The following is a 13,572-nucleotide window of genomic DNA, read 5'->3' as shown; positions in this document are numbered from 1 at the left end:
TTACTCCCAAAATGCTCCTGTTCATGTCTTGCCTGATCCCAGTTCATGGCAACTCCAGTCTTCCAGTTGCTCAGGCTAAAATCCTGGACTCATTTTGACTCTTCAATTTCTTCCACGTCCCACATCCATTGAGATATCCTAAATGTGTTTAGAATATGACCACTCTACTCTCACCACCTCTACTGCCTGGTCCAAGTGACCATGATCTTGCAGCTAGATTATTGTAATAGTGTTATGATAGGATTTTTGGCTTTTCACATGGTCTCTGCATTCTATTCTCAACATAGTATAGGGTGATACTATTAACATGCAACTCAGTTTATGTCACTCCCACATTGATGACCCTCCCTCCCATGGCTCCCCGTCTCACTTAAAGTAGAAGCCAAAGTCCTTTTAGTGTCCCTCAGGGTCCTACTACTTATGACCCTGCTTCTGTTCTACTCCCACTGGCTCTTTGCTGTCTGCCTGGAATACCATGCTGCTCCCAGATCAGAAGCATTTTGCCCTGGCCACTCCCTCTCAAATGCTCTTCTCCCAGGTATTTTGCTGGCTCCTCCTTCCCCTTTTCGAACCCTGTATTCCTGTACCTACTTCTCAGGCACAGCCTTGCTGACCACATGGTTTAGAATTACAGCCTTCTCCCGGCCAGCCTCCTACACTTTGGCATTTTATGTCCCTTCTCTTCTGCTCCATTTTTTTCCTTTTGTACTTAATATTTTGTACTTAATATCAGAGAAGGAAAACTCTGATTCCAAAAAACCTCCGCTGCCTTGCGGCATACCTCTTCAGGGGAAAGGCTAAGGAGAAGGGAAACTCTGACTCCAAACCTCCGCTGCCTTGTGGCATACCTCCTCAGGGGAAAGGCTAAGGGAGTAAACCCCGACAGAAAATCCGGAGCCGGAGTTCCTAAGGCGGTTTGACGTTGTAGTCAACACCGGCAACTCCTGCGGCGCACCTGAAGCCAATCTGTATTGACTCTGTCTTTCCCCTTGGATCCTTCAGCTGCGAAGAGAGGGGGGGTCTGCTGCATGGGCAACAGCTGGCCCTCCATATCACCCTGCACAGGCTTTGTAGCTTCACTGGAGAGGACAGTCCAGCGTCATCGCAAGATGTCGACTTAACACGGGAGGAGACAGTTACCGGTTATAAGCTCATCCGATTGGCAAAGGAAACGAGCGCCAGGGGTCTCCTCTGATGGTGGGAGAGGTCATCGCACCTCACTGGACAGCTACCGCCCGCCTCAAGCTGGGCAGCCCCCAGCCAATTAGGTGCCGTCTCGCCATGGCTCACCTGCCCCACTGGGTGCATGGGGATCAGAGAGGCGTCTCTTGAAAAGTGGGCCACAAAACACTCGTACCAGGCAATTCCAAGCAAACAACAAGAAAGAAGCCTCCAGCTCTTCGCCTCGCTAGCTGGAACATCAGGACCATGTGTCCCGGACTTACTGCAGACCTTCCATGGATCAATGGTGCCAGGAAAACCGCCGTCATCGACAGGGAACTGGCATGACTAAACATCGACATTGCGGCTCTACAGGAGACCCGGTTGGCCGACAACGGAACTATCAGAGAAACCAACTACACCTTCTACTGGCAAGGGAAGTCTCCGGACCAACCAAGACAGCACCGTGTTGGGTTCGCTGTGAAGAACACGCTTGTTAACTCCATAGAGCCACCCACAGGAGGCACAGAGAGATTACTTACCCTCCGATTGTCAACAACTTTCGGCCCAGTCAGCATTCTTAGCGCGTATGCCCCAACCCTCTGCGCCACCACTGAAGAGAAAGAACAATTCTACCATGCACTGGACGAAGCGTTATCCAAGATCCCCAGAAGTAACGCTCTTTATCTCCTTGGAGACTTCAACGCAAGAGTAGGAGCCGACCACATGGCCTGGCCCACCTGCCTCGGAAACTTTGGGAGAGGAAAGATCAATGAGAATGGTCAGCGACTGCTTGAGCTTTTGTGTCACCACGGCCTGTGCGTGACAAACACATTCTTCAAGTGCAAAGAGATCCACCAGGTGTCATGGAGGCACCCCCGCTCCCGCCACTGGCACCAGCTTGACCTCGTCATCACCAGAAGAACGGATATTGGCAGCACCCTCCTCACCCGTAGCTACCACAGTGCAGACTGCGACGCGGACCATGCCCTCGTGGTAAGCAAGGTGCGCATAATGCCGAAGAGGTTGCACCACTCCAAGATGAAGGGTCGCCCACGCATCAACACCAGTTGTGCCAGCAACCCAGTTAAGACCCAGCAATTCATCAACAGGATGGAAGATGCACTCGGCAAGGGAATGGCGGCAGATGACATTATCGAATCCAATTGGCCACATCTCCGCGACGCCATATACAACTCCGCCATTATTGCTTACGGGAAGAAAGAGCGGAAGAACGCTGACTGGTACGAGGCTCACTGGGAAGAAATGGAACCCGTGATCGAGGCTAAGAGGAAGGCCCTACTGGCTTACAAGGCCACACCCACTCCCAGTACACTTCAAGCTCTACGGGCTGCCAGGAACAAAGTCCAGAAGACCACCCGCCACTGTGCCAACACCTATTGGCTAAACCTGTGCAGAAGCATCCAGGAAGCCGCCGATATAGGCAATGCACGAGGAATGTATGAGGGTATCAAGAAGGCAATAGGCCCAATCCCCTCCAAGATCGCCCCCCTTAAGTCCAAGACAGGTGAGGTCATCACTGACCAGGAACAGCAAATGCGGCGGTGGACCGAGCACTACCTCGAGCTGTACGCGACGAGGAACACCGTAACAGACACTGCTCTTAACGCCATCCCAGACCTACCAGTCATGGAGGAGCTAGACACCTCACCTACTGCGGCAGAGCTCGGCAAAGCCATCGACCGCCTCGCTTGCGGGAAAGCACCAGGAAGCGACGGAATCCCTCCAGAAATCCTAAAGAGCGGGAAACCAGTCCTGCTACAGCCACTCCACCATCTACTCTGTCTCTGCTGGAAGGAGGGTTACATCCCCCAGGATATGAGAGACGCCAACGTTATCACCATGTACAAGAACAAAGGAGACCGCAGCGACTGCAACAACTACCAGGGCATCTCTCTCCTCAGCGTCATCGGCAAAGTATTCGCCCGGGTCGCTCTTGCCCGCCTGCAGACCCTTGCTTCCCGTGTCTACCCAGAGTCCCAGTGTGGCTTCAGAGCTGGCCGATCAACAGTGGACATGATCTTCTCCCTACCCCAGCTGCAGGAGAAGTGTCACGAGCAGCATAAACCACTCTACCTCGCCTTTATCGACCTCACGAAGGCGTTTGATCTAGTCAATCGAAGCGGACTCTTCAGCTTGCTACGGAAGATTGGCTGTCCACCACATCTGCTTGCTGTGGTCATGTCCTTTCACGACAACATGCACAGCATGGTGTCCTACAACGGCGCAACCTCTGAGGCCTTCCCAGTCAGCAGCGGAGTAAAGCAGGGCTGCGTCCTCGCACCTACGCTGTTCGGAATCTTCTTCTCCATGCTCCTCCAATACGCCTTTAAGGACTGCAGCGAGGGTGTCTTCATTCACACCAGATCCGATGGCAAGCTCTACAACCTGGCCCGTCTACGAGCCAAGACCAAAGTCAAAGAGGTGCTCATCCGTGAGATGCTCTTCGCCGACGACGCAGCCTTGACATCACACTCTGAAGAGGGACTCCAGCAGCTAGTCACTTGCCTTTCCCACGCATGCAAGGAGTTCGGACTAGCCATCAGCCTGACGAAGACGAACGTTATGGCTCAAGGCACGGGGACTCCCCCATGCATCACCATCGACGGATACACCCTGGAGGTTGTCAACGACTTCACTTACCTCGGGTCCACCATCTCGAGCTCTCTGTCAGTTGACTTGGAGGTCAACCGGAGAATCGCCAGGGCAGCCACAGTTATGGCCAAACTGAACCGGCGAGTGTGGAACAATTCCAGCCTCACTGAGAAAACCAGACTGCGCATCTACCAAGCCTGCGTACTCAGCACTCTCCTCTATGGCAGCGAGACGTGGACCACCTACGCAAGGCACGAAAGGAAACTCAACAGCTTCCACATGAGGTGCCTGCGACGCGTCCTGCATGTCGCCTGGCAGGATAAGGTTCCCAACACCGAGGTGCTGAAGCGAGCCAACATGAGCAGTTTGCATGCAGTTCTTAGTGAGAGACGCCTCAGGTGGCTCGGCCATGTCAAAAGAATGGATGCAGGCCGTATTCCCAAAGACCTCCTCTACGGCGAGCTAGCAGAAGGTCAGAGGATGACAGGGCGCCCAAAACTGCGGTTCAAAGACATCTGCAAAAAGGATATGACACAATGCTCCATCAATCTCAACACATGGGAAGTTCAAGCAGACGACCGCCTAGCCTGGAGGCTCGCGGTCAGGCAAGGTACGTCACGCGCAGAGGCTGCGCACAAGGAGGAGGCGGTCCAGAAAAGATCGAGGCGGAAGCAGCGTCAACAGCAGCAACAACAGCCATCTGCCTTCACCTGTAACAAGTGCGGCAGGGATTGTCACTCCCGAGTCGGACTGCATAGCCTTTCTCGGCGGTGCAGATAGACTCTCAGGAAGCTACGCCATCGTCTCTCGAGACGGACGGCTGCCGATGATGATGACTTAATATTTTTAACATACTTTGTGATTGATTGATTTATTATATTTAGTCTCTGAATCCTTCCACTAGAAAATAAGTTCTGTGAGGGCACGTGGCTGATGCTCAATAAATATTTGTTTCATTAATTAATTAACAAACTAGGCCATGGTACTACGTTGGGAGGAAGAGAAAATGCATTTGATGGTTGAATCAGGATAAAAAATTATTCCAGCTTACTAGATTAGTAGACCAAAATTAACACCATCAAGGTAAAGAGCTACATGTAAATCTGTGTAGTCAAAAGCCAACTCTGTAGACAAAAGATGAGGACCATACCATGGGAAAACCTGCAGGTGATATTTGCTTGTGATTTCAGAACTAAATAGTGGGGACGTGTCTTTGATTCAAAGGCTAATGGTCACATTCACAAGTGTATAGTACACAGATCACTGTAGATGTTGGTTTAACTCTAATCTTTGCTGCTTGAACATCAGTGGGGGAATTGGGTTCACCTCTGGGCCCCATGCCTAGAGAGAGATTTAGATAACATGAGCTCCATTTGGAAAAGAGCCACCTCAGGTGGCAGCATATCATGGGAGAAGTACTTGTAGTATCTAGCCATTCTTTTCAACAGGAAAGACTCAGGGGAGACCTAACCAGTATCTTGAGCTATCTGTCAAGCCATTCTGTGGAAGAGGGAACATTCTATATTACTTCTGTTGGCAGAACTGAGACTAGCAGGAAGAAGACAGATTTTAGATAAGGATAAGACTGAAAATTGGTGAGATTTACCCATATATGGAGCAGCAGCTCCTAGAGGCGATGAGCCTCCCATTGCAGAGGACACAGCAGGGAGGGGCAGAGACTACTTGACAAGACTGCATGAATTCAGCTCCTCCACAAAGCAGATACCAGGGTGGGATTAAATGTGCCAGAGATTGGGAAGATGGGGTGGAAACCAGAGGAGGCTGAAATGAAGGTCTGATCCTTCTGAAGGAGAGAGGGAAAGAAGGAGTTTGGGTAGGAAGAGTCTCAGACTGCAGTGTAGTTACAAGGAGCATTGGTAAGTCCTCAAGGGAGTCTTTGAGTGAAAGTTGCCCATTCAGAGAGCCAGGAATAGGCCTATCTCAGCATCATGGCCACTCTCAGTCATTGGCTGGGAGCAGCCTGTGGGAAGCAGGGCTCCCTGTGATTGTGCTGATGGATTGCAGAGCCCAGCAGCTGAGGCCATTAGTCAGTTATGCTCCCAGCAGTAGAAGCTCTGAAGGGCACACTTTCATAGCCACCCCAAGGCCTTAGAGGAAACTGTGCAAAGTCCCAGGTAGACACTCTGATTTTAAGGTCTCATCACACTACTCTCACACTGTGCTCTCTTTGTGGTTCCCCAGACTGTGAGCATCTCAGAAAAGTGCTCTGCACCGCTGCCCTCTGCCCAGGGCCTATTATGTATGTAGGTGTTCTCTGAGGGTCCAGCAAGTGGTGGAGAATGCAGCAACCCCCTCCCCCTGCCCCCATGACCCGGTAGCCATGCTCTGTAATTTCAGGTCTTGGAAAGGAATCTGTTAACTTAAACTGAGGATAGTAAATGTCAGTCAGCCACGGTCCCCAGAGAAAGCCTGTAAAGTGGAGTTTGTTTGAGGAAACGACCTTGATCGCTACCAAAGTGTTGGGACTAAATGGAACAGCCCCTGAGCAGAGCGCAGACTGAAGCCTCATCCATTACCCGCCTCTCCCCCTAGAAAGACAACTCTCATTTATTATTTCCAGACTGCTTGTATTGTACTTACACCGTGTGAAAAATGTTGACTTGGGAAATAAGTAACATTATTTCCAAACAGAGATTTCAGAATCACTTCACAGATTTTGGAATTATTATCCTGTTTCTAAATGTTTGGTTTGTGTATCATTTCCTCATTTATATGTGTGAGCTCTCTACTGCAAATGTCCTCATTTGGAAAACTCTGACAGAAGTCTGGAAGAACTCTGTTGTTGGTCTGCGCTCACGTCTTTTTGAGAGATGCCTCCTCTCTTTCCTTTGAAGTGCAGCAAAATCTTATATACAGCCTCAGAAAAAGATGTTTGCTCGAATGTTCCTTTTTATTGCACAGTAATTCTGCACTGACCAGTTCCATTCTCTCACTACCATCCCTTGTCTCCAGGTTCTCTTCTCTGCAATTGCTCAGCTCATTAAGGCAAGACTGAGATTCCTTCAACACCTTCTCCTCACAAAAGTTCTACTGCTACTCTTGTCCTGATCAAAAATGTTCCATTGCTCCTCTTGTCTTACTGTTCGAAGCCTAGACTTGTCCTATTGTCATGCCCTCCCTAATTGGCTTCAGCTTCCCCAGGCCACACTGTTTTTCCATGATTCCTCTGACCACCTCTTGTTTTGGTCAAGCCTTTCTCCTCCTTACTTGGAAAACACCATGTTCATTCCAGCCCCTGCCATCACATATGTCATTCTGTTCTGAATTACCACCTTCTGCTCCTTTGCTATCCGAACTCGATTCATTCTGCAACACACACAGGAAGTTCTGCAGATTCAGCTCAGCCAATGAGAAAGCAAGGGCAGGGTTCAAACCCAATGACAGTTCTCTCCCTACTTACATGACATTTCTTGGTAATTGAGAGTCTTTTTACTTGCCCTTTCTCCACAGCCCCATCCACTGTTCCCATAATGCACCAGGTCAGTGCCACCATGAGGAGCATCACCTTGTCATGGCCACAACCGGAGCAGCCCAATGGCATCATCCTGGACTATGAGATCCGATACTATGAAAAGGTGGGTCAGCTCTGTCTTGAGGCTTGCAAGCCCCAGGGTTGGCCACCACTGCATGGGTGGCGGCCAGCTGAGGGCACAAGGAGGCAGGTGGAGGTAGTCCTAAAGGAGGGAGCAATCTGGTAATGGAAGCCAGAAGCTCCCTGGGGAAGTCCCCAGGTCTGCCCTGGCAAAAGCGTCCAAAATCTAGGCACTTTCTGTACCAACTCAAGAGAGAACCTTCCATCCCACCACCCTGCTGTCTGGACAGCTCCCTTGGCTGGTATGGGCAGGACTGATCCCTTTCCCCCAGTCATGTGCAGATGGTACAGAACTGCCAGAGGTCCCCTGAACTTCACAAAAGTTTTGTGGTTTTGTACACTAGTGTTATTCAAAAATTTTAATCAGTTGCTTCCAGTATGAGATTGTTTACTTATAAATCATATGCATATACTACTGCACTAATATATTTATGGAGGTTAAAATATTTAAATTTATAAAAATGAGATAGAAATTAATAGAAATAGAAACCTACACGTTACCTTCCTTGACTGCTCTTTAGCAGCAGCTGCTGGGGGTTACAGCAGGGCCTGTGCTGCCAAGAAAGGGAAATGGTGGCCCACGGAGTTGTCCCTGGTTTCTCTGTGGGAGAAGCAGGGACTTCCTCCCACCATGATGAACTGTAGCATTTGCAAAAGCCCAGGAAAAAACAGTGTTTTCTATACTAACCTGACCCATTATTTGTAAAAAGACCAGATTCATTCATTCCTTTGTTCAATTATTGAGTGCCTGCTATTTGACAGGTACTGTTTTAGGATATATTAGTGATCAAAACAAAGATTCCTTCCCTCAGGGGGCTTACTTTCCAATAAACAAGACACAATGAACAATGAACATAATAACCAAGGAAATAATATAGTTTGTTAGAAAATGAGTATTGTAAAAGGAGAAAGAACTAGCAAAGTGAATATGACCAAAAGGGTCAGGTTGAGGGTAAGAGTCAGTTGCAGAAATAAATGGAATGGTAAATGTAGGCCTCTTGGAGAAGGTAAGTTTTAAGTAAAGACTGAAGGAGGTAAGGGGATTGTAAAGCAGATATCTGGGGGACAGAGGGCTTGTTCAAAGTCCTAAGCAAGATCATGACTGGTGATTCAAGGAGCAGGAGAGAGACCAGCATGACTGGAGTGATGCAAGCAATGAGAAAACAGTAGACAGGGGAGGTGATGATGGTGGGCTTTAAGAACTTGAGCTTTCCCATGAATGAGATGGGGACCCATAGCAGGATCCCCATCAAAATCTGACTTACATTTTTAAAGGATTATTTAGGCTGTTCTGTTGAAGATAGGCCTGCTCTATTGCAGTCACCTAAGATAAGAACAATGGTGGCTTGAATCAGAGTGTAAGCAGAAAGCTGATGAAATACGGTCACTTTCCAGTTACATGAATGAAAGACAGAGCCAACAGGATTTGCAACTGGTCAGATTTTAGATGTGGGTGGTTTTAGCTTGACCCCCTAGAAAGATGTAACTGCTATAATTGAGAAGGGGGTCATTGTGGGTAGAACATGTTTGGGGTGAGGGAAGGGACAGAAGTTCAGCTCAATGTCTCAAATGTCTCTGAGATAGTCAAGTGGAGGTGCAGAGTAGGCAGCCAGATCCCAGGTCTGGAATTCAGGAGAGAGCACCAGGTTAGAGATGGCCACCTGGAAGTTGTCAGTATGTAGATGTCTGAAAGCCCTGAACCTGGGCGAGATCATCCAGTGGGCGAATGGAAACAAGAAAAGGATCAAGGATGGAGACCTGCAGCCCTCCAGCATGGAGGCAGTGTTGGACAAGGGACACAGCAGCACTCGGAAGCAGGAGCCCCAGCTTCCAGTGCCTTCCCTAATCAACCAGCCCTGTAACTGCAATCAAATTATTTAACCAATCTAGGTCACAGCTAACACATTTGTAAAATGGTGGCAATTTACATCCCTGAAAGTGGAGGGCCAGATGGATCACCAATCTAGTCTGCAAGGAGGGATGCCTTTCAGCCATTATAGCCGAGCTTGCAAAGCAAGGTTAGGATCAGGCAGCACTCTATACATATAGAGAATATAGGGTTATGTAGAGAGTTCATTCAGGAAATTCAGTGAATTGGGGGTAATTTAAACCATCTGAATTCATTAGCAATCATCATATCTGTTCAGTTTTTAATTCAGGGTCCTTATTTGCTAGATAATTTTTATCAGTCAATAAAGTAAATGTTGACTTTCCAAAATGTTTTGAAGCAATCTCTTTGGACCAATTGACCACATGATCCCATTTCATCATCAAAGCTGACCTAACAGTTCAACAGAGTATCATGTGTGGCCAGTATGTGGTAAGATGTCAGAGTCACCAGTAAGGCTTCACCCAGCACCCTTCCCCACCACACACATGAACTTGAGCATTGTAGCTTATCTTGGGAAAAAAAAATATCCCTAGTGTGCCCTCTTGGGTGCTAAGAGCTTCATAAACATTATCTCCTTTCTCCCTCACAACTCAGTGTGGGGAACATTAATATCATTGACATGAGTAAAGACCAGTTGTACAAAGAAGTTTTTAAAAACAAAACAAAACAAAACAAAACAAAATTTGTCCAGAGTCACACAGCTAGGAAGTGAGCCTGTAGGTTTTGTTCTTTGCACTGAAGCAAGTGGCTGTGCTGGGAAGGGCCTGAAGGCATGGGAGACCACCTGTCCTCCTCCTCATCTGCTGGGCCAAGGGCAGTTCCCTTGGGAAAGGGGTGAAGGGCTTAATGACAGGCTCAGAACTTAAATCATCATGCCTGTGTCCCTTGGCTCCTCACTCCCTCACTCACGTGCAAGCTTCTCCACTGCCTTTCCCTTTACATGCAAACCTCCTCCCTTGAAAAACAGTAATTAACCTCCACTTCTGATGTTATGAAGGAAGCTTCTCCCATTTCAGGCCACGTCCCTACTTCTCAGTAATTTATGCTAATTATTAACAAACACACATGCACAACAGCTCAATGCCTGAGGCAGCTTCCACACGCCAGTGAAACATATCATTGTCCCCACTCTAGAAGACAGCATGCTTTCCCTGGGAACACAAATGATTCTTTGCCAAAGCATTGATTACTGTTTGGTATATTACTAGAGAACTCTTTACTTATAAAGTGCCTGACTATAAAATTGTTCCATTGCCTTGACCATTACTAATATGACTTAAGAAAAGACATTAGCTGGTGAGGGTATTTTGAAATAACTACAATGACAACAATTCATCTTCATTGAAGGCCCCTTATGTGTCAGATTTTCACAGATATATTAGCTCTAACCCCTAGAAGAAAGTTTCTTGAAAGCTAGGTATAGTCAACTTATAGATAATGGAGCTAAGTCACAGAAAGGTTAAAGGACTTACTCATGACCACAGAGGTCACAGCTAGGGAGTCACAGAACCAGAACTGTAGACATTTTCATTATATTTCAATATATTTCTGAGCTCAGCATAGAACTGGTTGCAATCTTGTTGATACTGAGGTTCTCAAAATTAGTGTGGCCCCTGTAATAAGAGATTGTATCTTAATTTTAAATCCAAATGCTTGTAACCAGAATTACTTGCCTACTTGCTACATAAGGCCATGGAATCCTGGTCTTCAGAAGATGCAAACATAAATAGAACTCAATCCAGCAGATGCCCTGGATTCAGTCCAAAAAAACAAAACCCACCATCCTATGCCACTTTTTCTAAACCAGGAGTCAGCAAAATTGTTCTGTAAAGGACCAAGTAGTAAATATTTTAGGCTTGTGGGCCTTTGTAGCAGGAAAGCAGCCATAGGGATTATATTAATAGATGGGCATGACTTGGTTCTAATAAAACTTTATTTACAAAAGCAGGTAGCTGGCCATGGACTGTAGTTTTATAGCCCCTGAAAACCCTCCCTTGTTCTCCTACCCCACATAACCTTCTTGGTTCAGGCTTGGGACATTTTTCAGTTTCAGCTCTGTGAATGGAATCAGTGAAGCTTTCACCTCTCCCAACAACTTATTAATAGAGAGCTCAGAGACCATCAAGCTGATGACACTCCCAGAGCCTCTCCCGTATTCATCTCCATCCCCATTTCAATACATTTCCATTCATCATTCTCTCTTGTTTACTGTCTTGTAGCACTTTTCACTCCCAGTGGCAGCATTCGTAGCCAGACCATGGGAGGAGTGTCTATGTCTACTCTCAGCTGTCTCAATGAAGAAGCATTTAGGCATTCACTCACACTTCCTACCAACTGTGTGGGCTAGAGTGGGTTGCTTTAGGCCTTGGGAATTTCTGCCCTTCAAATTTTAGGATCATTTTCTCATAGCAACTGGTCTGAAGTATACTATTTATTCATTCATTTAGCACTGAATGGTTGAGCACCCAGGTGGTGCCAGCCCTGGACTGCATGTTGGGATGGAGAAATAAGGGAGACATGGTCTCTGCCCCCAATAGCTGCAGCCTCTGTCTCCCACATACTTATAAAATCAGTCATAAATGACCAAAAAATAATAATAATAATAATAACCCTGCCCTTCGCTCTAATCCATTTGCCTAAAGTTGATTAATGGTTTTGAAGGGAACAAGGACTGATATTCAATTTAATCATGAACTTTTTGAATGTATGGACTATAAAATGATTTTGGGTTAATGTTTTGTGCTCAAAATTTAAATGCCAATACACCAAAACACATTTTTCAGTAAAAGAGCTGCCCTGTCAATGCTTATTTCAAGCAGTGCGTACTTCCATCATTTCCAGTAAAACCAGAGAATTTAGGAAGCCACCTGGGTTTTGTAGCAATGGGAGTTTGTCCAAACTTGCAAGGGGGTGTGATTTGCAAAGTTTCTGATCTCAGTTCTCCAGTGTGTCAAGATAATAATGACCAGAGATCTAGATGACATCTCTTCTGTACTGAACAGCCTTCTTTCTGCTGGATCCCTGATTTAGAATTGTGGTGGTTAAGAATCCACCTGTTTTTTAAATAAATCAAATGAATGATGGATGGGTAGTCCTTCCCTAGAGAGTCTCTCCCAGATGTCAGTGAATATCCCCTCCATTAACATGCACATGGGCCTCTTTGTAACTTTCAACTGTCTGTTCAGGCTGGCCCCTAACCTGCGGTCCCTTACTACTGCTTCTGAAGTGCTCATCATCACCCCCTATGCCACCCACATTCCACATATGCCCAGTCACTTGCAGGCTCCTGAACTCCTTTAAACCTTGCTTTTGCATCTCAAAGGATATGCTATTCAGTACTCACTCCCCACATTCATCTCTCTGGCCAATTTCTTTTATCTTTCAGAACTTGACCCATGTCATCCTTTCTCTGAGCCCCTCCCATCCTCCTTATCAGTATGGGCCCTCTGCTGTTCCCCCACAACTCCCTAAGCTGCCCTCTGCCATAGCACTCAGTCAACACCATTGTCATCATCTGTTTGTTTTCTGGCCTACCCTCACAAGATGCTGTGTTCCCAGAGAGAGAGAGACCATGCCTTGGTGCCTGCAGCCCATGTACAGCACCCAGCATATGATAGTCTATTGTAATTGTGACTGCCTGGACAAATGAATGAATGAATACACATCAGGCCATCTTTGCCCCTGAGAACTAAACTTACAAATTTTAAGGCAATGGTAATTTCTTATCATTGTACTGTATTCTTTTGTTCTGGTTCAACTCCGTGAGTTTTGTCTGTCATTGACTGAGGGTGTGGCTTACAGACCTCTCATCATCAGCTTTCCCCTCATTTGTCACCATGTCTTCAGAACTGCTCTGCCCAGAACTCATCACAGTGCCCCAGGATTGCACATGGGACTTGGGGCTTCCCTCCTAGGGACTCAAGCTCTTCATTTTCACTGATATCCTTATTTTGCTCTAAGATTCATTATGCAGACAGGGACAGGCCAAGACTCTAAACTCTTGTTCCTGCACACTTGAAGCTAAGCCACATTTCCATGATGCTTGTCTGGAAACAATCAGAGCAGGCTGGTGTGTCTGAAGGTGCTAAGGGTGATGTATAATGATGAAAGATAGTGATGCGGAAGGTTTGTGGGCTCAGGGGTGAGGGAAGCCTTCCTAGAAGAGGAGACCTTGGAGAGTGGGGAGAGACCTAAGGGATCTGGAGGGCAACAGGGGAGCCCTGGACAGAGGTATTTCAGTCTGGGAAAACAGGTGGCCAGGAGGTGGGCCTTGGAGAAACGGCAAGGTGAC

General features: G+C 47.2%; 1 protein-coding gene across 1 annotated transcript in view; it reads left to right on the top strand.

Annotated features, from left to right (window-relative positions):
- The window catches only part of EPHB1 (EPH receptor B1), a 153,694-nt gene that overhangs the window by 47,676 nt on the left and 92,446 nt on the right, over positions 1-13,572 (top strand). The window contains exon 3 of the mRNA XM_090284300.1: positions 7,249-7,373. Within this exon, the coding sequence (XP_090140426.1) occupies positions 7,249-7,373 (125 nt within the window). The remainder of the gene's footprint in view (positions 1-7,248; positions 7,374-13,572) is intronic.

This window comes from Furipterus horrens, unplaced genomic scaffold (genome assembly GCF_987537825.1).
Source record: "Furipterus horrens unplaced genomic scaffold, mFurHor1.1.pri manual_scaffold_7, whole genome shotgun sequence".
In the NCBI taxonomy this organism is placed as follows: domain Eukaryota; kingdom Metazoa; phylum Chordata; class Mammalia; order Chiroptera; family Furipteridae; genus Furipterus; species Furipterus horrens.
The sequence above is the reverse complement of the archived record's forward strand: the minus strand, read 5'-3'. Positions and strand labels throughout refer to the sequence as shown.